This window comes from Gadus chalcogrammus, chromosome 14 (assembly GCF_026213295.1).
Source record: "Gadus chalcogrammus isolate NIFS_2021 chromosome 14, NIFS_Gcha_1.0, whole genome shotgun sequence".
NCBI classification, from domain to species: domain Eukaryota; kingdom Metazoa; phylum Chordata; class Actinopteri; order Gadiformes; family Gadidae; genus Gadus; species Gadus chalcogrammus.
The window spans coordinates 17,798,121-17,823,120 of record NC_079425.1 but is presented as its reverse complement, the minus strand read 5'-3'; the positions used below and the strand labels follow the sequence as shown (position 1 = coordinate 17,823,120).

The 25,000-nt window shown below is 42.4% G+C and overlaps 2 protein-coding genes across 3 annotated transcripts in view; both read left to right on the top strand.

Annotated features, from left to right (window-relative positions):
- The window catches only part of LOC130403682 (SKI family transcriptional corepressor 1 homolog-B-like), a 5,365-nt gene extending 4,348 nt beyond the window's left edge, over positions 1–1,017 (top strand). Inside the window, exon 6 of the mRNA XM_056608102.1 lies at positions 818–1,017. Coding sequence (XP_056464077.1) covers positions 818–1,017 — 200 coding nt within the window. The remainder of the gene's footprint in view (positions 1–817) is intronic.
- Positions 1,018–3,991: 2,974 nt separating this feature from the next.
- Positions 3,992–25,000, top strand: part of LOC130402963 (E3 SUMO-protein ligase PIAS1-like) — a 108,831-nt gene continuing 87,822 nt past the window's right edge. For both annotated transcript variants that reach the window (XM_056607048.1, XM_056607051.1), the window contains exons 1-2: positions 3,992–4,043; positions 21,208–21,697. In XM_056607048.1, the coding sequence (XP_056463023.1) occupies positions 4,020–4,043; positions 21,208–21,697 (514 nt within the window). In that variant the 5' untranslated portion in view covers positions 3,992–4,019. The remainder of the gene's footprint in view (positions 4,044–21,207; positions 21,698–25,000) is intronic.

Here is a 25,000-nt window from a genome sequence, read left to right as displayed (position 1 = left end):
TACATACATACATACATACATACATACATACATACATACATACATACATACATACATACATACATACATACATACATAAATACATACATACATACATACATACATACATACATACATACATACATACATACATACATACATACATACATACATACATACATACATACATACATACATACATACATACATACATACATACATACATACATACATACATACATACATACATACATACATACAAAATTGAAACCTTACTGTTCTGTTTGGGATGCGTATTTTCACTACTAAACCATTCTCTGGAAAATAGAATAGACAGCCCATTATGTCGCACTGTATCAGTTACATGCAGTCATCTACTAACACAACCCTTTAAAGGATTGGTTTAATGTTACAGCAACACAGTAGTAGTGATAGCCTACACATAATGGCAATCCACGTCAGACAAAGAAAAAGCTCCACCTTTTTTCCTTTTTATGGAATTGTATCGTATTGATATCATCTTATATCAAACTTTGCTAAATGGCCTACATTGTGAAGCGAATTGGCCCAATAAAGAAAGACTACGACATAAACTGAAGGGTAATTTAATTCACTGCAAAAAGAGATGACCCATTCAAACCACATAATTATAGTCTTTCATAATTATGCAAGTGCTACTTTTCCATTGGAAGTGTCCGAACCAAACAAATTCATCGAGCTGTTTAATGCACGTCCCAGTGGATGACAATTAAAAAATTTTGGTTCGAGAAAATTAGTTATAGTTGAAATGCCACTCCAGCAGCTCACGTTGGTCCTCCTTCCCCGTTTCTCCCCTAAGATGCTGACCCTCCACCGCTGTACCGGAGCCTGCACCTCCAGCCCCCGTTAGCTGCCGCCCTGGCTGAGGGCACGCCGCGGTCGGCGCTCTTCAAGACGGCCAAGAGCAGAGGTCCACCTCAAGAGTTCATCTACGTTCGCCTCCCATCTGTAAGCCATGGATTACCCACCTACGGACATGCGATTAACTGGAGCACTTGAAGCGAAAACTCATCACGACCACCACAACCACCACCACCACAACCAACCCCAGACCACAAAATCTCAAACTATTTGGAAATCCGGATGATGTCATTTTGACAACATTCTGACATCCAGTCCAACAATGCATTGATGTTATGAGGCTGTAAAGCTTTCACGAGGCCGATGCAAAGGAATCTCAACATCAGAGGGGTCTCCTCTTAAGATATTCTACAAATATAATAGACTATACAAATACATACAGTATATCTATAATGTGATGATGTGCAATGGATTGTACAATTGTGATATTAAGTTAAATATGTATATCATGATATAGCTTATGTTGTTTAACATATTGTTTCTTGTTTTACATATATTTGTTTTGTATTGATGTCATTTAATTTTCTTTGTTGCTTAGATTATGTGACCCATTGTATGTTGTTGACATTAAGCACTTTAAATGGAAACAAAATATGAATTTGACCACTGCTGTAACACTACACCAAATTATGTCATGATACTATCTTTTTAAATCTATATATATTATTTTGATAGAGCACTTATTCACACAATCAGCACCACTTCAGATCTAAGAAAAGACCAAAAGGAGGCGGTGTGTCGCTCAAACAATGCATTATTTCTCTGCAGTGTACAGTTTGTTTATACAGGTAAACTATATTGAGCCATTTATACACATGTGTGGTGGAAAAAAGCAAAGAAATAATGAAACAAAAAAAAATCCAAATCTCGCAGGTTTCAGGTTTCAGCGAAATGCTCCAATATAAAATAATTACCCCAATTATGTCTTGCTTTATGTTGTTTAAATAAAATAAGTGATTCACCAACATTCAAATTCACATTCATTGATGTAGCCTATGATGCTCCTAAACACTGATCACCCTGCCATCACGATCAATAGCATTGATATAACTTAAGTTTTGGAAAGGATCACAAAGGCTACGTGTGATCCTTTTTCTTTAAACTGCCATTTCATGTATCCCCTTGGCTTTATTTAAACCATTAAACTTGTGTATAATTATGATTATTATGATTATTGTTATTCCTAGGCCTATTTATTTTTTGACACTTATGAAAACAACCCTGGGAGAAGTGATTACCAATGCGATACTGGTGTCTCTGATCATCTATCCACGACGAATTTGGGGTTACTCCAGTCCATGTGGGGCCTATGTATCCATGTTGTTGTTATTAAAAATTGGTTGCCACTGACTGTTTAGAGTCGACTGTCTTTTCTATTTTGTAGTAGAAGCCTGACACCTAGCGGTCTTTAGTAGAACACAGGTTACCCCTTATTAGATATGAAGAATGCCTTAACAGGATTCTATATGACAACTGCATTAGTGCATGAGAAGTCAAGTGGACTTATAATGTTTGACATTGAGTCAGGGCCCGACCTGACCTCATGGTGAAACCTAATTCATCTAAAGGGACGACTAATAGGTATTGATCACACGTTCGCTCTGATGGCTCCTTTTCCCCAGACACTTGTGAGACAGATATTCACATAATGACAGTGAAGTGATACATTCCCATTTATATTTCTCGCTGGAAATGAACCGCCTTTTTGGCATTAGGATGGAGAATTTGTTAAACATTGGGTTCGTGCGAAAATGTTTTTTTTATTTATTTTTTATTTTAACATCAGAGAAAAGGGAGGGTAAGCATTGGTAGGCCTACTTCTTTCCAAGGAATCAACCTTCTAATACTCAAGCTGCAATGGCGTGTATGTGCCTATGCTGTCCTCGCACGTTCTTTTAGGGAAATACTTTCAGGCCTTTCTAAAGGAGAATAAACGTGAGCTTAAACTTTCGTTTAATTGACATCGGCTACAAACACAATTTGCACAAGCCAAACGAATCGATGTCTGCTACCAAAAAGATGACCGATCTTTGTATTAACATGTTTGTGATGTATTATTTTTGCATGTTTTTAAAATGATACAGCGTTTTGCTTCCTATGCTTTGTTAACAGATAATAAACATACAGGCATGTTTTTGCTGTTGTTCTTCCGCTATGGTTTGTGTCTTGATTCAGCACTTGATCGTTACAGCTGCAGCTGACTTTTAATTCAACATTAAGGCACCTGTTGTAGTTCTCTCTGCTATAGACTCTGGATGTATGCGTTAAAATCGGGATTTAGATGAACGTGGTTATCTCGTGCAAAAAATAAATAAATAACATGCTGCATTGATAATCGATTTGTGAAAACACTCCAGATAATTGATAATTGTAACAAGCATTGGGATTTTTGCAATTTACTCAGCATACTGAGTGAGAAGTCAACAAGGATATTGATAGTTGGAAAGAATGGTTTAAATCAGTTCATATATCAAACGTCAAGCTGTTCTATCTTCATTGTAATTAAGAATTGCATGGAACATATTCCTAATTGTGAAAACAATCTGGATGACTTGATCATTAATCGTTGTTGGTAATTGATTGTTTTTTTTTATCCATTCACTGTTCCTTTATTAATTTATTCATGCATAAATTGCCATTTTCTTTATTTTGTAGCCTATTTAATTTCCCTCCCTCCCTGCGTTTCAGGGAGGGCGCAAGGTGAGTTTGTTGTGATATGCTGCCATCTACTGGTTCTTGGCCTGAAATGCAATAACCTGAGCTCTGAGCCTCTAAAACAGTTTTTCTCAAGGTATTTGAACGAAAATATGTTAGGTAGTAAACTAATTTACCCTGATTACATTTTTTATTATAATTTGAATTTTAAAATAGACAACTTATAGGCAAGAGTGACAATGAATCATCAGTCAACTGTTCAAAATAATGTAAGTAAAAAATGTATGACGTTGAACCACAAAAAAATATTTTAAAAAGGCTTTAGCCTCACAATACAATTCTTTAATTGGTCCATGCACAATACAGATTGGCTGAAAAAACATTCCCTCTGTTGCCATTTGCGCGTCCGCGGCATGGCCACGGAGGGTTCTGCGCGTCCCAGTCATGTGACCAACTTCTATCACGCTTGCGCAAAGAAATACAAGATGGCGGAGAGTGCGGAACTGAAGGTAAGGCGCAGCTTGAAATCATTATAAATTTAATCGGTTGTCAGGCGTTTGCAGGCGAAGTCCTATTTGGACTCCACGACTAAAGCTTACGATAATTTGGATTTTGTTAAGTGTTTCATTTAAATTGTAAGAACATGGGAAACATTTTTGAATCTCCAGAAGCCAAAGCCCAGCCAGCATGTTTTTGTTGATATTGAGAGACAAGCTGGTTTGTCGTAACTGTGTTTACTGTCTGGACGCTACATGCTTTAAACGTTATAATGACTTCATCTTCTTCGTATGCGAAACAGACCTATTGCTTTCATTCATGGTTATGCCGGAAGCTTACTGTCCATTGAGTTATATTTAAGATTTCAGTCACAGAGATGAGATTTCGGTGAGCGCCGTCAGATGACAACTGGGTCGATGTCAGTTTTCATCTGATTACTGGCTGTTTTTGGCTTCAACAAAACCTCGTATTCATTCATTAAGTGCCATACAATTGGAAGCTTCAGCAAAGTTTGTTGACAAAGTTTATTAACGGAGTAAATTATGATTCAAACTGTTAGCCGAATGGTGTAGGTTGGTATTTTAGGTATTTTATTTGCTATAAAATCAGACCTTTGTTTTTTTATCGTTGAGATTACATGCTTCATAAAAATAAACTTTGTTTAAACTGGGCATTGTTTTATCACTTTGCTTGATAAAATATAAACAACTAAGCAATGTTTGTAACGTTGTCACAATAGTGTTATTAGTTTAATATTGCAATCAAGATTTGTATGTGTTAAAATGTTCAGATAAATTCCTCTGCAAAGTGTTGTTAAAGTTTGTGCATTTAAATGAGTCAGGAGTCAGGAGTGAATTCATCTATCCTACAGATTGGATTTGTTTCAGACAACACTATCATTAATCCATTACTTCCATTTTAGGCTACTTCATTTGACTAAATTGTAGCAAGGTTATTGCAGTAATTGAGCAGACATTTGTCTGCAAATACATTCCCAGTAGTTATTGGGTCTATAACAGAAACACGTTTCAAATGAATGAGGCGGAGTCGAGCTCAATGCATCTACTCTTTTTCTGAGCTATACCCTGATGTACATTTTTTGTTGCAGAAGGTTGTGTGCCCACCTTCTTGGTGTGTTGATCGTTCTTCTAGCCACCTGAAGAAAATGTCTCTTCTCATCTGGAGGTCAGAACCTCCTTATGCCTCATTCTATGCCAGAACAATTTAAGGGCAATAGCTTTACATCTGTTCTATGAACAAAGTAATCTTACAATTATTTTGATTTCTAGCTAGAGATGTCTACCAATATTTGTGAGACAACAATGACATACTCTCTCAAGGCAATGTCTTCCTAGTGCGGTAGGTGTTCAACAATCAGAAAGCAAACATGTCTTAAAGTGATTGTGCATGTGTATTCATAGTATTACTGCTGTATTGCCCCAACAAAGTGACCATGGTGGGTCCATCCCCGGGACTCAGAGTATGTCAGAAGTGCTCCCTCTCTCACCTGCACAGCTGCTGCTCCAGCAACAACCTGGCAGTACAAATAAATGTCTGTGTGCCGGTGGCTTATAGGTGGAGACAGTCTATTTGTAGAGCCTGCGGCTAGGTTAATCCCTAATGATACAGGGCCGTCGCTGTGCTCCCCTACATCCTCTCTCAGCACCTGCCTATTTCTTTCTTCGTCAAAGTCGTTACCAGCAGTGGGCCGGCGATGAGTTCTGAAAGTTCCTGACGTCTGCTGAGCTGAAATCACTAAAGCAGTTGATGACTGTTTTCATCTTTGCTCTGTATTTTAAATTGTGTGTGTGTGTCTGTATGTTCACTTTAAACACAAGCTGGTGTTTTTAGCGTTGTTTAGTGGTGTTGCATGAGATTTGGATGTTAGCAGCATTGCTTTTTAGACTGAAGTAAGAAGTGGAGCACACATTGCCAAGTTTTGTAAAATAACACTTTCTCTGACACACGTAAATGCACTGCATCAATTCACCACTGATATCCACAACCGGCCACAGTTCAGTTTTCAACTCTTGACTTTAGATTGTATGCTGCTAGCATGTCATGTATCCAACCTATATCTATATGTAACGTATGGTCTCCGGAGGCCCCAGTGCCGTCAGCCTGGGCTACAGGACTAATGTCCAATAATAAAATCCCTGCTCAGTGTCTCCGGAGAAGGGAAACCTGTGGGACCACCGTGGCTTATTACGGCACCCATCGGCTAAACACACTTTAATTATCTTCTCCATAGGCCACTTTGGTGGGGCAAACGGCGGGCTGGATCCCTGTGCTTGTGTCGTATATGGCTGGCGTATTTATGGCTATTTAGTTTTGTAATTTTAATTCATGGTTTGCTGGATTCTCGGTGTGGCTTAACAGTGAAAATAAACATCATGTCTCTTTTCAATTGAAATGTACATGATCTACTGGCAGTTAGTCATATTTTTGTGTGGTTGGTGGAAGGAATATAAGCTTTAGCATTAGCACATCACACATACTGAATAATTAAGCAGCGAAGGATGTAGCCAGAATAGATTATATGTTGGAAGACATCAAATGTGAGGTATATTTATAATCCAGGTATATTTATACCTGCTCTGTGTAACTCTTTCAATGCACCCAGCCAGCACTTATGTTATGGTGTTATATATATTTTCAATGCTGAATAATCGATAAAGAATACAATATCTCATATACCCGCAACTCAATTAGGCCGAAGAGATTTTCTATGTAAATTTGGTCTGTGAAGAAAAAAGAAAATGATATTTTCCACAAAAGTGTTGGCTGCTGCGGAAAGAGTTACATAGTACAGTTCTGGCAAATATACATGACAAAATACCTCAAAAGGTAAACTGGGAAACCCAACTGGCTTTGGACTTTGGTTTGGATGACTTTAATTCAAATATTTGGATGAAAACCCAGGACCCACGAAACATTTAAAATATCGAGAGGAGGCTGTGAGTATGGTGGGGTTTGTTTGTGTTTGTGGGTCCTTTTGTCAAGTTGGAGTTATGGTCAGCTCTTAACTGGCCTTTATTAGCCGTTCTATACCGTCCTGCATGTTGGAAATAGAATTCAAACATTTGCTGCTGTGATGATGGTCTCAGTATACAGGTCATCACACCGGTATGTGTCGAGAAAAAAAAAGCTGTTTGTGAGTGAAAAAGAGGCCAATGATGGTCATTGTGTAGTTCATTCCCTTTAGAAGTAAGGTGTTCATCATTGGTTAAACCCTGGTTCCAGCAAGAAGATGAAAGTTTCACTTTTGGTTCCTGTGAGTTATTCTCAGTTGTGGGCATCCATCCACACAGCGCTCATTACCCCACCACTAGCTGCTTGTGAACCCCCGCTATCTTGGCTCCACATCACACAGATCTTTTTGGAAATCAAAATGAATCAGTTAAAAATGCAAAGCATTTCCTGTTGACTCTCTCCTGAGGCATGCTGGGTTTGGACTAGGTATGCCCGAGGCGTACAGGTAACGTCTTTTGAGGAATCATTCATCTGGGTTGACTCGGTTATATCTCGCAATCGAGTATTGTTTTAAGGTTAAAGCGGGGATTTTTTAGTGTTCTTGGTGTTTTTTTATTTGGTTTTCTTTTGGCTGTTATTTGTTTATCTGATGTATGTGAAATAGAGTTTCCTGTTCAGTCCCATAAAGTTTCCTGAAGGCTGATACCTGATGGCGGCCAGGACAGTGTGCACTGGCCTAATTCGTCCTGTAATGTAAAAACCTGGCCATCCTTTAACTGTGTACTTCCATGAGATCCGTATGCAGATGTACAGCAAGAGACATAGTTATAGAGTAACCGATCGCAATCAGTGACTGGGTGGGGGAGAGAAGGACAGTGAGTAAACTGGACGGAAATGAGAGAGAGAGAGAGAGAGAGAGAGAGAGAGAGAGAGAGAGAGAGAGAGAGAGAGAGAGAGAGAGAGAGAGAGAGAGAGAGAGAGAGAGAGAGAGAGAGAGAGAGAGAGAGAGAGAGAGAGAGAGAGAGAGAGAGAGAGAGAGAGAGAGAGAGAGAGAGAGAGATGAATGGTTAATGTAGGGCTGGCAGTGTTTGTGAAAGCGAACAGGCAAATAGAAAGCCTAGAGAGACAGTGAGTGAGAGACAGAACGAGAGAGGTGTGAGGCTGGGGGTACAGCAGTGCCCCAGAGTTGGATGGTTAAGAGGATGGGGGATGGTAAAAGAGTGGAGATGGGGAGGGAAGGGGGAAGACTGGCTCAAAGAATAGCCGGAGTAGAAGCTTTTATGCAATGTCCAGGTAGTGCACAGTGCAACCCCCCCCCCCATCACACACAGACACAGAGTGACACAGAGAGAGAGACACACACACACACACACACACACACACACACACACACACACACACACACACACACACACACACACACACACACACACACACACTCACAACCAGTATTAGCAGGCAGCTCTTCTGCAGAGCCTTTGACTTTAGTACACTATACTATATAAATATTTATTTATATTTTTGTCTTATTGGACATTTAGTTCACATTAGGGGTGCAAATGTGTTCTTGAGTAAACATATTGTTAGCAAATGATTAGCCATTACAAATATTCTAATAGAAAAACATTTTGTGGTACATTTTCCGACATCTTGCATACACATTATATACTGTGTTGTCACACATTATATAAGTGTGACAATGTGGATTTTGTAAAATGATTTTAGAATGAGTCCAAAGAGCCGCTCAAGAATACAGGATGCACTAAATGATGAAATCATCGCATCACAGGTGGGCACACCTCGTTGACATCAGGCTAAAATAATTTCTGTCCCAATTAACTGTTATTAAAACACTAAGGGCTTTGCATGCGGCGCCATTTCTTTGCCGCCTTACACTCTGACAGCAGGAAGACATTATGGAGGCCCAGGACATCTGTGTACCATATTATTGGACCACATTATTAATGTAGCATGCACATTGGGCTCTACACTTTTACTTGCCATTGTGTTGTATCCATATGAAGCCCACTCATACCTGCAGGGGGCTTTTCACTTCAGAACAAGAAGATAACGGCTCCTTTTAAAGTTTCAACTTTATATGTTGGAGCCACTTTATTACCAACTAACAAATGGAAAAATATAGCGATGCACCGATTCTTGTACTGTACATCGGTCTCTGCCGATATTTCCCTTGTTCATTGCCATCAGCCTACCAGCAAATACAATGATATTCATAAATGGCAGGGAACATTGATTATTGGTTGTGTCACATCAACAAGTTGTTATTTTCAGTATTGGTTTTAGTACCTATTTAGGCCTACGGTAAATGTGATTCTGTCCCTTTATTAATGAACCTGTCCAGAACATGTAAACCAACACACCAGCAACCTCCTTGGAGAGCCAGCGAGTTAAAACTCCTTTACACCAGACCACGTACTAGTATACGTACTAATTATAGGTGCCATTACAGTGATTCATGCATCAAGGTCCAAAACAAATGATCACTGTTACTTGAGAATGGCAAAGAGAATAGTCTTGCCCCACATAATAACGCCCACAACCACAACACGGCGGCCACTTACTGTATACAATAACATCTGCGTTGATGCGCTATAGCAAGCCTAAAAATGGACACTTTGCTTCCATTTTTTCCAGTTACATACAAGACAAATTACCATTTAATTACCAATTAGTTGGATGTATATCGGCCATTTCTTGAGACACTGGCATAAGAAACGTGCTGCTTTTCGTCTTCCATGAAAGGCACATTGGGAATGGGACACGACAGGGTACCCAGCTGGAAGTCGGTGGGATAGATGTGTTGTGCATTGTGGTCCTGTTTCTCCAGTCCTTCTATGGCATCCCACTTGGTGTGTGATTTTTCCTCCCTAACAACAGCGTTTGTTTGTGGTGCATTTGGAAAGACTGGTTTTCTCTCGCCTCTTTTTGTATTTCTTCCATATAGTGTTTCTCGTCTGCTCTTTTTGGCCCTTTCCTTTGGCACATGTGCCCCCTTTTGTGTGTGCAGGCCCCCGTGTGAAGTGTTCCTCCTCAGGATCAAATTGTATCTGTGTGCGTGCGTGTCTGTTACTGTGTGTGCAAGAGGGTGCATGTTTAAATGTGTGTTTGTGTGTGTTTTGGGGTGAGGTTGAATGTGCACGTGTGTGTGTTTCTTTTGTCAATCTGCCGGTCTGCTAGAGATACAGTCGTTAGCTACTTAACTTAAAAACAAATTGATTTTTTGATTAAAATGTCAGATGGAACGGCTTAAACATCCAATGCATCTTATAGGGACAGTCCAAAAAGTGCTAGCAGCAAAATTTTAAGCTGCAATTTGCAAACTCAGTTCATGGTTTGAACTTCCCCTGTGAAACAGTGTTCTGTACTAAACTAATTTGGATACAAACCCGTGAGTGATCTTGAGCATGTAAATGAGTAAAGACCTAGGAAACTAGTGAAGACTAATACCCGTGAAAATCGTAACCAGTTTGCTTGATGGAAACCAGTGAAAATCGAAATCAGTTAATCAGTAAAGCCGACCTAAAGTTTAAACCAGGGAAAATCGGAACCAGACCTGGATATAAACCAGTAAAGCTGTAAACCAGAAGTGACTTGGGCTCCAGCCTGTCTTGTTATATCAAAGCACACTGCCACGCCCCTCGCCTCCTCTCATTACAGCACTTCAGAAAACATCAAAGATTGCAGCTCTAAGGTGTGTGTGTGTGTGTGTGTGTGTGTGTGTGTGTGTGTGTGTGTGTGTGTGTGTGTGTGTGTGTGTGTGTGTGTGTGTGTGTGTGTGTGTGTGTGTGTGTGTGTGTGTGTGTGTTTTGGATGTTTGTGGGGAGCTGGGGGAACATTTGGTTTTTTAACTTCAAAATCGAGCTCTTCGCTGCTCTCTCTCTCTCTCTTTACAACTCTTGAATCTTACCTACATGAGCTTTAGCTATCCCATTTCTCGTAGTAACAGTATCATGTTTTATCTACGTGTCCCCTAATCATGGGTTGAGAGTGGGACCGGCTGACCCGTCATTGAAAGCAAGAGTGTTAACAACACGAAAGACAAGCTGATAACTGTCAATATCTACCACAACAATAATAATATATCTGTAGTAGGGCCCGACCGATTCATCGGCCTGCCGATTTAATCGGCCGATTATAGCCTTTTTGAAAATAATCGACTTCTGCCAAAAAGACGCCGATTACAACCGATTTTTTATTTTTATTTTTTAGAAATGTTATTGCGCTTAGTATCCTGCAGATTAGCTAGGGCTGTCAACGAATATTCGAAGTTCAAATATTTGTTCGAAATGTATCCAAAAACGCGAATTCAAACGTGAAAATTAATATTTGAATGTGAAAAAACACTCCCGCGGTACAAGCGCCTCTATCTGCTTTGTGAATGAGCCTCTGTCTGTTCGCGATGTCCCTCATAATATCCAAATTTGAAAAAACACTCCCGCGGTACAAGTGTAACAGACTAGTATTGTGAAGAGCGAATGTATTTTATCCCCTCGGGGTTTCCGTACTTGGATATAGGTATTCCAGCTCGGCTATGCCATTCAATAAGCATCCGAAGTAGAGCTCAGGGAGCTAGTAGTCTGGCTGGTGAAAGCTGCTATAACGCAATGTTCTCGGCAAAGTCCGAGACAATTTTATTTTCATGAATCCGAACGGTGCGTAGTGCTGGCCCTTTCGCTGGCATGGTGGAAGACGTAGGCGACATGCATTTTTTTCTTTATCGATTTTAATAGGCCTTCTCGATAAATGGTAAGCAAAGCAAGGAACGTTACCACTAGCATACTTTGTAACATTCAGAAGCGGGCGTCTTCTTCAGATTACTATAGTTTGCGCGCTTGCAGGTGTGGTGGTGAAATGCAAGCGATACAAAGTTGTGGCTTTTCATGATTAGGCCTCCCCGTTACTGGGCTGTATATAGGATATATATATATATCCCACTAATTTGAACCATGGTTTTGTCGCATTATTGACATATTGACGGCAACTGCGTAAAATAGGCAACCAGATATTCGAATAGTTCGAATTCGTGATTTTTTTCCAAACGAACATTCGAATGTCATTTTTGAGCAATTTTGACAGCCCTAGATTGCGCTCCTACTCGCCTAGCTAACTAACAACTTCAGCTGGAGTAAAAAAGAGGAGATTGAATTTTACCGTACAACATGAAAGCACGCTCGCTCAGGCAGATGCGCGCTCACCTCAACAATGTACACAAGGCGCATTGTTTGAGCATGTTGTGCCTGTTTTTCTTTAGGTCCTAGGCCATGTTAATTTGTTATACTGTAGACTCTAAGGGTGAGACCATACTGCTCAGCACACACGTGTTAGTCACTGCTCACGAGCGCAGCACATTGGGAGTTAGTTATTTATTTTACATTTTAAATTACACTAACTTTTGACTGTAAATGTATTCTAAAACACTCAAAGGTTCTGCATTCAATTCACATATTCGTCAAAAGTGTCGGGCCGATTAAATCGTAATCGTAATTTTTCTCTGAAAATAATCGGCATTGGCATCGGCACTCAAAAATCAATATCGGTCGGGCCCTAATCTGTAGTTAAAAAAATAAATAAATTGCAAATTGTAACCTTATGCAATTTACATATTAGTGCGTGAGTCTCAGTTATATGCTGTCCCATACTGTCATATCCCTCCTGTAAATAGCATGCAATTCAGTTCTTATTGGTTTCGGACATACCAAAAAAGGCTGAGCTAATGTCAATCAAGACCGGGACAAACGATGGCTGCAGGTGTACTAACGGCTATCAAACAGGGTACATTCCTTGGCTTTTAGTTATTGTGTTTGACCAGGTTCCTGGTCAGCTTTAAATTTCACGTTACAACTATTTCAGGGAGCATTGTCTGCATCAATGTCTGTATAATGGAAGTATATCTGTCTCATCCGATTTTGAAAATAAAAAGCCAATTATAAGCACTGATTATTTATGCATTGAAATAACGTATCTGAATTTTTTGCCTCTGGATTTAACTCTGTTTTCAGAGTTAAAACCTTTAAAAAATAAAAATACACAATATTCAGATGTAAAATTCAACTTAATATTTCAAACGTCCCCAAATTTCAACATGCCAAGTTCAGCTGCAAAATTCAATGAATGAAATTCAGTGTTAACATCCGAGGACCAAAGGAAGAGCAATCGATCCTAGGTGCTAGACCGCTGTCGAGCAGGGAGAGCGAGCGGCAATAAGAGCGTCATTCGTTGGATACCCGACTCTGGTGAGGGAAGGCATGTGCTAAGCAGGTTTTAGCCATGTCCAACGAAAACGGCTGAGATGATGCCTTGATGGGTCCTTCGTTATGCCACCACAGAGGCATATCAACCGTTTTGCCTCAGCAACTCAAGGTTCTATTTCCCGGTGTCACAGTCATTGCTGTTGGACATATCTGCACCTTCTCTGCACATGCCATACCGCATCATAGTCAGGGATCCAACGAGGGACGCTCTTTGCTTGACTAGATCTAGCATCTACGATCGATTGCTCTTCCTTTGGTCCCCGGATGTTAAAAATCAATTTCATCTTTCATGCATAGAATTTTGCAGCTGAATTTGGCATGTTGAATTTGGGGATGTTGAGAATATTGGAAGTAAAATTGTATACATTGAAGTTTACATCTTTACAGCAAAAAAATCTGATACGTTATTTCAATGCATAAATATTCAGTGATTAAAATTCAATGGCTTTTTATTTCGAAATCCGATGAGACAGATATACTTCAATATGTCTGCGTCCAGTTTGTAAAAGTGTAAAGCAACTACATTGCGACCGCTTTCGGCTCTCCATTGCCCTTACTGTTAGACACCACTTGAATGACTCCCACCCACCGGTTGCGCTCTCAGCCTTTTAGGTACCGAAATTTGAAAACGATTGATTTTGGTACCCAACTCGAGACAGAAGTCAAATTGCATTGGTGAAAAAAATACATATTTTGTTATTATTGGGTCATTAACAGCAACCCACGGCTGCTTAAGCTTTAGCCTTTCAAACCTTCCAGAGCTTTGAATTAGTAGCTGAGCTCTTTTAAGTGTTTTGACTCATTAGCAAACAGATTAACAAAGAGGGGCATTTTATGTGATTTGAGGTCCCAGCGTCAATCAACATCCTACTCATTTACTCCTAACTAGAATGGCAGGATTGCAGTTGGCGGAGGCTTTGCGATATACACCTTTATACACCACAATTAAAAACATACATAGACATTATTCTTATCTACTGTGGATTGAAAAATGTGCCGATTTCAATTTGCACATTTTTATCAAACATGCCCAAATTCCTGGTATAAATGAACACAACGTGATTTCTTAAGACAGTGAAAGGTGCTGCTAAGGATAATTTCCTCAAAGCAAATCAAAATCTTTTTCTTAAGTACTTCCTTTTGTTGGAGCACAGCCTTAAAGGCAGCTTTGTGATTATTTCAGTACTCTTTCTCTTTTGGTTTTAATTCCCCCCCTGAAAATTCTCACTATGAATAACATGGATTCATGAAGTTGACTGAGACATAACAATAATTTCATCGGTCACTTCTCAGACGAGTGTGTCCTTCCTTCCTCCCTCATAGCCCCATATTCTCCCCCACAGTGCCAGCACACACACTCAGCTCCTCCCTTCTACTGTGTTTTCCTTGGCGCTGTGGAGAATTTCATTTATTTTATTCTCAGAGCGCTCTCTCTCTCTCTCTCTCTCTCTCTCTCTCTCTCTCTCTCTCTCTCTCTCTCTCTCTCTCTCTCTCTCTCTCTCTCTCTCTCTCTCTCTCTCTCTCTCTCTCTCTCTCTCTCTCTCTCTGTGTGTGTCTCCCCCCCATCCATTGTCCCATTCTCTTATCTCCCCTTCTCTTCCTCCCCTTTTACTTCATTTCCAAATGCTTGCACAGTATGCTTTGACTAGAGACAAATGTCTCTAGTCAATAACACACAAAATCCATTCATTTGTGATTTTGAAACACACCAATGATTTGTAGTTCTCTCTGGATTTTTGCCAATGTAATGACCTGTGCTAGGCTGGTGGCTATCCTCGTTTAGGTTCCAACAGAACTAACTACAAACATTGCAAGGGACTTAATCCTAGGGATGGGAGATGGAATACCATTGGACGGTATCTCACAGTACCAAACCTCCAAAGAAGCATGGTGATGGAGTAAAAGAACGGTCAGCTGTTTACTATTGGCAGGTCTTCTTCGTGACGTGCAGCATCAACTCAAACCGTGCAACGTCATCTCAAAGCATAGTCGATAGTACGGTTGATGAGAGAGCAACAATGGCTAAAATCTAAAATAATTCTTTCTAAATGTTTTCCTGAAATTGTAATGGTTTCCTGTTCCAACAGCAGAAAGCAATGAAATAATATCTAAGATCTAAAAACACTATTGGAAGAATGGTAAAGAAAATATTTCCAATATTAGGTATCTGCATTTCTGAAGGAGACCGAAAGACTGCCAAAGGGCCAGCCAACCATAGAGAAATCGTTCGGGAGTACTTCCAGCATCTAGCCAGCAGGCCAAGGCCATAACAAATCAGTTTGTTAGTACATGGCTGAGCTTTCGTTGATTAAAGGGGACATATTATGAAAACAACACTTTTCCTGGGATTTGGAAAGTACCCCGACTACACTAAACGAGCGAGTCCGTTTCGGTGCCCTCTCCTACGTAGGAAGGGGGCACAGTTGAATATTACCTCCCACTTCAAGATTTTGTGGACGAGGAGCTCCGGCGGGGGAAATTCGGCGGCAGCCCTGTAGCTAAGCTCCGGGAGTACAATCCCTTTCTCTGCCGGACTGCCGCCGAAGCTTTGGCGGCAGTCCGGAGGAGGAGACATGGAGGAGAAGGGGATTGTACTCCCGGAGCTGTCAAAGCCGCCTGGCCGCCGCTGAAGCTTCGGCGGCAGTCTGGCAGCTCCGGCGGTGCACTCCGGGAGCTGAACTGCGGCCGAAGCTTTCCGGCAGCTGGGAGCTCGGCGGCAAATCCGTCAGCTCAGCTCCTGGAGTACAATCCCTTTCTCCTCCATGTCGCGGTTCATGGACTTCAGGGAGTCAAGGCCAAAGTTCCTTTCCCCCAATTCCTCTCAACCATATTCTACTGGTGGCACTGGGGGCACTAACTTTTTATTTGGTAGCACCCTAACAAATTTGTTTGCACCCATTTTATTTTTTTCATCTCACCTGAAATCAAATGTAAAATGTTTTTATTGCATAGTTGTTGTTTTTTACAACCATTCCCTCGACATATTTTTCAAACTAACCATCTATTTGCTCTTCTCTTTCTATAACAAAAAATCTCTACCTAAAAATAATGACAATTTATTTCCTACTGTCAGACAGAATAGCGTATATATAGCATACAGCCGCTCTATAACTTCCAGTAGTGATCCTTACCATCCCTCATATTATGCACAGAACAAGACCTAAAATCAAACCTCTGACGAGGGTTGTCCTTCCAACTACTGCCCAATGCGTATGCGACCTAGGAAAAATTACCCTCAAGAAATCGCACAATTGCGATTTCCAGTGTCCAGTGAACCAAGAAATGTGGTTCCATGAAGACGGGGGGTTTTACCCCCTCGGTTTTACGTAGGCAAGACATTGAAATTGCCGGCATGCCAAACAGCGGCCGAACCAGCTTGGCAGTGTAAAGATGATTATTGTCGAGGTATGTTCAGGTTGTGGTTATTTTGGATGGCAATGAGATGCGAATAATGACCGGGGTGGAACCCCATAAAGATGGCAATAGCAGTAGTGGCCAACAATGCATCCACATGGACATTTCGGTGGAAAAAAGCTCAGTCTGCCACCTCATAAACGGTCTCCCCGAATACGCTAAACCTGGCCAACCCTTGGGTCCAAAGACAAACTATGATAGTCGCCTGCTGGACCAAGTGCTCAGGGTAACTCCAATTTTCCCCATAGCCCAACCGCCCCCGCTGTGTTGGCTTCAGAGGGCTTGAGACCCCAAAACCTCACAGATTTTTCCACTGAAAAGCATGATTGAAAAGAGCTTGACACCCGATGAGGATGACTCCCCCAGCGCGGGAGCATGAAGAGCACCATCCTCCAGGACCTCTGTGTCAAGTCTCCTGACACAGGAGAAGAAGCCCTGCTGGTGATCACAGCTCTGGACCCATGCTTCAAAAGCCCCCCTCAACTTCGCAGAAAGAGGGCTTATTTTCTCAAAGATCATGGAGAAAGCCGTGGATCACCTCAAACCATAAAATCCACAGGTAATTTAAATCATCTATTTTATCCTTCGAAATAATGGTCCATAACTGCAAAATGCAATAGAAGACTATAATCCGATAAAACAATATGTGTTAGTGTTCGCACTTCAGAATCACTAGTGTACCGTCAGTTCAGAATGCTAAATGTATTTTTATATAAATAAGTTCAAGTAAATGTTGGCCCAGCCTCAAAATACACTTTCACTTGGATTTGTTTGTCGCTGTTTTTGTTTTGTTTTTAACCATAAAGGGTCTGATTTATTTAAATGTTTGTTGCTAATCCATAATAAGCCCCTTGATGAAAGCTACAAATCACCTGCAGTGATGGCCAACTTCAAAAATCCCTGATTTTGAACGATGAATGATATGATACGGTGCTTTAGTGTGTTTTGATAATTTCTCTTCTTATTTAAAGCATAGCCTTTATCTTCAAACTGATTTGGTTTTGAGTGTTGACTAGCGACCACATGAAAAAGAGCAAATGGCTCAAAGCTGGCACTCCTGAATAGCCCTGTTTGAGAGAGGGCAAGCATTCACAAAACGGCAATCTGAAGCGATGTGCTTGAATACCAAAATAACAAAACAGTTAGGGGGATCCTGCCATATTAAGTTTCTGTGTTTCATTGTCAGCTTTGTTTTCAGTTTTGTGTGTCTTAGATGTAGTGTCTTTTAAAAAAATTACATTGTTGCCCTACTCTTTTTCAGATCTATGAGAAAGGTAAAGGTGCTAAGATTAGTGAGAGAGGACCGCTTGTCCACCTCCTGCTATTAAGGGATGAAAACAACAACTCTCCTCTAGCCAAGAAATCCGCACTTGAGGACCTCTCCAGCATTTTTTTCAAGCAGTTGAGCCAGTGCAGGCAACAAGGGAAGGGAAGGGAAGTGAAGCCCTACAGGATACTGCCTTCCATTCCCCTCACCAGCACCCTTGCTCTCCCCGCTAGCCATGTTCTGTCTGCTATATCTGCAACATCGGTGCCCGGCCAAAGTTTATTTTTGACATCTAGAGATAAAGTGACCACACAAAGGTCCCTGTTAAAACCTAAGATACAGATTTATTAAAGGTGGAATTTGTTCATCAATATATAACTTTGGTCATTCATTGTATTACAAGGAAACTAGAATTGATTGAAGTTGCTCTTGGATTGTTCGATTTGATTTGTTATTCTAGTAGTGGTTCTCTGTAGCCTTAACTTTCTTGTGAGGTGGAACCTTTTTAAATTATATTTAAACTTGCACTTTAACTTTCATCAGTCCACTGCCTCAGGGATTGGCAAAATATATTTGCTGTAATATTTGTTTCATGGCTTTGATAAAAATGTCAGTCAATCATACTCTGTGGTTTACTTACCAAACTGTAAGCCCTATACCATGGTATTTAGTGAATGAGTTAATGAAACAGTCCCATCCCAAATTAATTGGTAATTCCCAGGAAAGTCCACTTCGTTATCGGCTGTTTGGCTCTCTTTCTAGTGATCAAGGCAAAATCTGAAAATTGGCCAGATATTATTTTCAAACTGAGGTTATTCTGGCGAAAAGGTAACATGTCATTTCCGGGAAATGAAAGGTGTGAATGGTAGCATTACGCCTAACAGCCGTGACCGCACAGGAGGTTCTCTGTGGCTGTCAGAAATGAGGTGTGGACTCTGCTTGGAGGCAGTTGATAGTCCCTCTCTCATCATGGGATAGCACATTCAGCTTTCCAGCTCCTATACAGAGCAGCAGGCTCCTGGTCTATAGGAAATACAACAGGGTTGTAGTTTAGAGCGGGAGAATATAGGAAAGGCATACTGTGGCTAAGGTCAGCTTATCCCACCACACTCCTTTTTCATTCCTCTCAGTTTGTATCTTTGCCTCATGTTGACCTGTAAAGTGCCTTCAGGTGCTTTGATAAGCGCTATAGGAATCGTATATTATCATTATTATAATTATTATGTCCCAATGAGGTAATTTGTCTGTACTGTCCGTGTTTTGTGTGGATATTAATCTTGTGTCAGGGTCTGTGTGTTAGTTTCTCTGTCTCGTCAGAGGGTAGGTCCTCTTTCTCCAGATTCTTCTGTGTTATCTTGCTGTAGATTTTTCCTCTTTTTTTTCTCCTCCTCTGTCTACAGAAATGTATCCCATCTGTAGTGTGGTGGATGGCTGCTCCTCTGTGTTTGCTTGCATTCATGGGCGTAGAAGATGCAGTCTTTGTGTGTGTGTGTGTGTGTGTGTGTGTGTGTGTGTGTGTGTGTGTGTGTGTGTGTGTGTGTGTGTGTGTGTGTGTGTGTGTGTGTGTGTGTGTGTGTGTGTGTGTGTGTGTGCGTGCGTGTGTTTAGGTGTGTGTGTGTTTAGGTGTGTGACTTTGGGAATGTGCTTTCATGTGAGCCAGTGTTTGTGTGTATATGCAAATTGTGTGTGCGTGTGTGCGTGTGAGAGAAGGAGGGCGGCCCCTATCATTATTGTGCTTTTCCTTCTTTTCGTTTCCATCCCAACCCCCACCTCCACCTCATCCATATTTCATAGAACCGGCCATTTCTGTCGCCAGCAGGTGTATTTCTCGGTCAGATATATATAGAACCATAATATCATGGTGTTTTTCCTTTTCCTTCTACCTGCTCCATCCACCACATGCATTGGAGCCAGAAGAATGTTAAACGATCCCAATCATACCATAATTACATCCTGAAGGTCCTCAAATCTCCCGTCCTGTCAGTCTGTGCTATTTGGTTTCCATCTCATCAGTGAGAGTGATGTATGGGTATCTGTGGTCGTGCTACAGCCGGTGCGGTTGGCAGCTTGCTGCCCAGATGGCTGCTGCAATCCCTGGCCTCCCGTCCCCCGATCCCACCTGAAGACTTTTAGTTTGAATGTTTAATGCATACGGCTTTTCACCTACCCCTTGGGAGAAGCCTCCAGACAATGGTGGCAGTGTTGGGATATGTCTTGTGTTTGTCAGGCTAAATGCTTAGCGATTAAAATTTGTGTTTCTTTATTCATCAGAAACCTTGTCTGTGTGTTATGGATGTATCTGTTTGCATGTTGATGTTTCGTGTGAGTGTGCTCGCGTATGTTCGTGTGTGCGTGTGTTTGCCGGCTCTGTATTTATTTTTTCAGTCTACACAACGTAGTCTACACAACGTTTCGACTCTCACAACGTAGTATTTATAGTATTTTTTACCGTTAACAGTGGCTGCTGTCAGGGCAGCATTTACATCAACATCCACCCAAGACTGTCTGGGACTGTGTGGTCAGCTGTGGTTCAGTGTACCCCTCCCTTTAGCCGTGCCCAAACATACACACATGGAGATATACACTGAGATAAACAAACACAACCCAAAACCCTGTCTAGGGTAGGGCCCTGATGGGGGGTTGTGTCTTATCTGAGATTCCATTAGCCATATCCGTGTGTCTGTCACGTTGTCATAAAAACACCAGCAAGTCATCTGATGCACATATTGACATGCATGTATTGACATGTGTTCTCGACTGATCGGTGGTCTCATGCTGTGGCTCCGACCTCCTTCTTTCTCCTATTCATCACACATCCAGCATCAGCGGTTCAACAGAACATAGGGATGTCATTTCCCCAGTGCTTTGTGAATAAAGGAAACGGTTTAATCTTGATACTCTATGTTCATATTCCCTAATTCTCTATCATATTTGCCTAAGCTTTATTAGAAGCCTCTCTACATGGATAGACCACAGATAACCTCTGGAAGAGGGAATACTGCCACATCAAGTAGGGTCCAAAATGAATACTTTGGATAGACTTGACCATGTGGCAGGGGTACCTTAAAACAATGCTTAGCTGGTCTAATTTTACTGATACAAATATGAGAGCAAACGTTGGACCCGTTCAGGTCAGACAGCCACCAGTACCTTAATGAAAAGGTGGCGAGGAGGACCCATCATCCGCCATGCCTCCTGCTTAATAGACTGACTGAGCACTGCCCTCCTCCCTATCTATCCCTGCTCCAGCAAATGGTGATGAGCCTGCGCGTGTCGGAGCTGCAGGTACTGCTGGGCTACGCCGGGCGCAACAAGCACGGACGCAAGCACGAGCTGCTGACCAAGGCCCTGCACCTGCTGAAGGCCGGCTGCGGCCCCGCCGTGCACGTGAAGATCAAGGAGCTGTACAGACGCCGCTTCCCCGCCAAGATGGTGTCCCCCTCGGAGCTGGCCCCGCCCGTGCCGCACCGCCCGGGCTCCGGGCCCGGGGGAGGGGGCGCGGCGGCCCTGCCCGCCGGCCTCTCCCAGCTGGCCTACGAGGGTCTAGGCGGGGCCCCGTCGCCGGCCGCACTCCTGCCGCTTACCCTGCTGGGCCCCGGGAAGCATGAGCTGAGCGGCCTGCCGCCGCACCACCACCTGCCCGCCTCGGCCTCCCTGCACCCACTGCACCCCGACGTCAAGCTGCAGAGGCTGCCCTTCTACGACCTGCTGGATGAGCTCATCAAGCCCACCAGCCTAGGTGAGGCTCGTGTGTGTGTGTGTGTGTGTGTGTGTGTGTGTGTGTGTGTGTGTGTGTGTGTGTGTGTGTGTGTGTGTGTGTGTGTGTGTGTGTGTGTGTGTGTGTGTGTGTGTGTGTGTGTGTGTGTGTGTGTGTGCGTGCATGCATGTGGGTCTCATGCGTGTGTGCATGTTTTATTGTGATTGACTCCATTGGAATGTAGTTGGTTTATTTACGTTTAGTGAATGTGGTGGTTTATTAAAAGAATCACACATCTCATTGAAAATAGCTGTTAATATATCTTTTTTAATCTAAGTTAGAGAGATATATCTATTCAACAGATTCAGCTACCCAAGAGTAGAGTTGGTTGGTATTTCTTGCATCCCTAAGCCCTCAATGGTTGCAATGCATGTATGTAGACATTGTTTCCATAAGCACCTGTTGATGTACACATTGTTCCGTCTGTTTGTGAAGCCATGAAGGAGAGACTAGCATGTAGCTCCACTAACTTCCTTAAAGGTGACATATAATGGTGCATTTCCACCGGAGGCTGTGGTTCGGTTCGGTATGCAAAGGTGGGGCGCGGTTCGCGTTTCCACCGCCAAAAGTGGGCGGGGTCCGGACTGAGCCGTGATGAGCCGTACTCGTCTCGCAGTACTCCTCCGTTGGGGTATTGAGACGTCTGAAAGGGTGCCAAGTAGTCGGGCTGCTATGAGGTCGCTATGCTTACGTAGCTGCCGCGGCTTTTGCCATCCGGCTGAAACCCGCCGTACCATAGTACTGTCGGCGGTGTCGCCGTAACTGAGCTGGGCCAAACCGCACCTTCACTACTAGGCTGAGGCGGGCCAAAGCGCACCCACCGATGGAAATGCGCAATTATACCACCAGGTGTGAGTGTGATTAGCCATGGTATATATGTCGCCTTTAAGCTGGTTTGCGGTAGGTCGTGGCAGAGTGACTTCCACCGTTCTATGTCAGCAGAAGAAATGGGATTCATTTCTTGCAATGCAAAACCTTTCTTTGTTCGGTTATGGTCTCAGTGGCTAGGGTATGTATCTCCAAGTCCTGGTTGAGAGTTCTATTTCAATAAAGGTTATTTAGAATTGAATATGAGTGGGTTTCCTCCATCGGTTGCAAAAATCGCTTGCAATGCCGAGTGGGTCACTCTGTAGAAGGTAAGTCTACACCCTCAGAACGGTTGTGTGTAAACCAATGGCTGACTGCGTCCTGCGTCCATATTTATGATATGAACTGAAACCCATCACAGTGTGATTTTTGTTGACCGATCCAAATTATTCTGTCAAATTGAAGCCAACGCATTGCATGAAGCAAAGTGCATCAGTATGAGGAGGAATTGGTCCGCAGCCTCTCCATCAACACCATGGGATCTCTGCTCCTCTCCTCGTATCCATCCTCTCGTGTCTCCAATCCCTCTGATAACGTTGTATATTACTGATCCGAACATCATGAAATGGTCTTTCAGTTAATCCGTTTCTTTACTGACCGACCATGATAGATAGATAAAATCAGAGTGCCTCCCTCTCCTCTTATCTATTTTACTTCTGGTTACTCATTTGGACTGTTCTCTTCTTGCAGATGTGCAGATGTTTTTTTAAGACAGGAGAGTTTATCTGTGCCAGCTCTTCATCCAATTAGTGGCATCTAGGTGTGCACAACTTGCATACTTCCATACCACCGAGCCCTCCTACCCCTCCCACCACCCATCAATCAATCAATCTTATGATCACTATTTTTATTAGACCTTTATTTCCCTCTCGACGTTGGCGCCATTTAGCTGAGAGCGCTTGGAGACCATGTGAGCTGCTGACCGTTTACGGTCTTGGAACGTCCAGTTCTTCTCTCTCAATAATCCCCTCTCTCAACCTTTTTATTTTTTATAATTGGCTTCTCAATGCCCACTTGGCTGTCTTACTGTCTTCCTCACTCTCTGTCTTGCCCTACCTTGTTATTTTTCTCTCTGTCTCTCTGTATCCCTCTCTGTCCCCCCCTCCCCCCCCCCCCCTTCTCTCTCCACCCCCTCCCTCTGAGACAGGTGCGTCTACCCCCAGCCAGGTCTGGCAGGCATTATTAAACAAGCCCTGCGCCGTCTCTCAAGCTACTTCAAAGACAAGGATGCCTAAACTGCCTCAACAAACTCTGTAGTGCACTGTGTTTATATCCGGAGATTAAGCAGACCCTGCCTCGATAATATGTCTCTGGGCCTCTTTGTTTACCAAGACGTGAACTGGAAGACCTGTCTTCTCTCTTGCTCCAGCAGTGGTGGGCTGCAGGAAGGAAGTGTGGTTGACATCACATAAATATATATATATGTTGTGAAAGTACTCTAATAGCAGCAAGAAAAAGGCACAGGGAGAAACGGACAAACAGGACAGATGGGTTTCAAAGTAAGGAGGCTAACTTAAACAAATGTTTTTTCACGAGAGGTTGAGTTTTAAAGCAGCAACAGACACTGATTGGCAGACGGCGAAGAATGCAGCCATATTGAACAAGCTTTGAACCGGTTAATCTTGAAATCAATGCGATAGAGCCAAACACCTATATTTTACAGATACTAAATATTTGCAATAAGACGTATGACTGAGCACCCTGCGCATACTGGGGTGTAAGAAACCCAATGCAGCACTTTTTTTGGGGTGGCAAAACGTCTCTTTTGTCTGTGCAAGCACACCATGTTTTGGTTTATCAAGGCCGAAAGAATCCAACCTTCTCTGTACCTTCACACCTTGATATTGATCAGCAGGAACCATGTTTGGGTGAAATATTCATCGGGAGGCATGTTGGGATGAATTTCCAGAGCCTCAGAAATGCCGCGCAAATATATGTGGTGTGTACCTTTTATACTGCATTAGCATTTAAATGGAGTTGGAGAGCGCCCTGTGATTAATTTGCCCGCGGCTTCATGTACAAACATGCTGCCAGCAGTTCTGTCATCACACAGTGTGTTTGTCTCTGTCTCACTCTATCTCCTCATTCTCTCTGCCAGTCTCTCTCTCCTCATTCTCTCTGGCAGTCTCTCTCTCCTCATTCTCTCTGCCAGTCTCTCTCTCCTCATTCTCTCTGCCAGTCTCTCCCTCCTCATTCTCTCTGCCAGTCTCTCCCTCCTCATTCTCTCTGCCAGTCACTCATTCTCTATGCTAGTCTCTCTATCCTCATTTGCTCTGCTTGTCACTCTCCTCATTATCTCTGCAAGTCTTTCTGCTAGTCTCTCTCCTCTCATTCTCTCTCCTAGTCTCTCTCCTTGGTCCCTGCTGGTCTCTCTTTTATTCTCTCTGCCAGTCTCTCTCTCCTCTGTCTCTCTGCTGG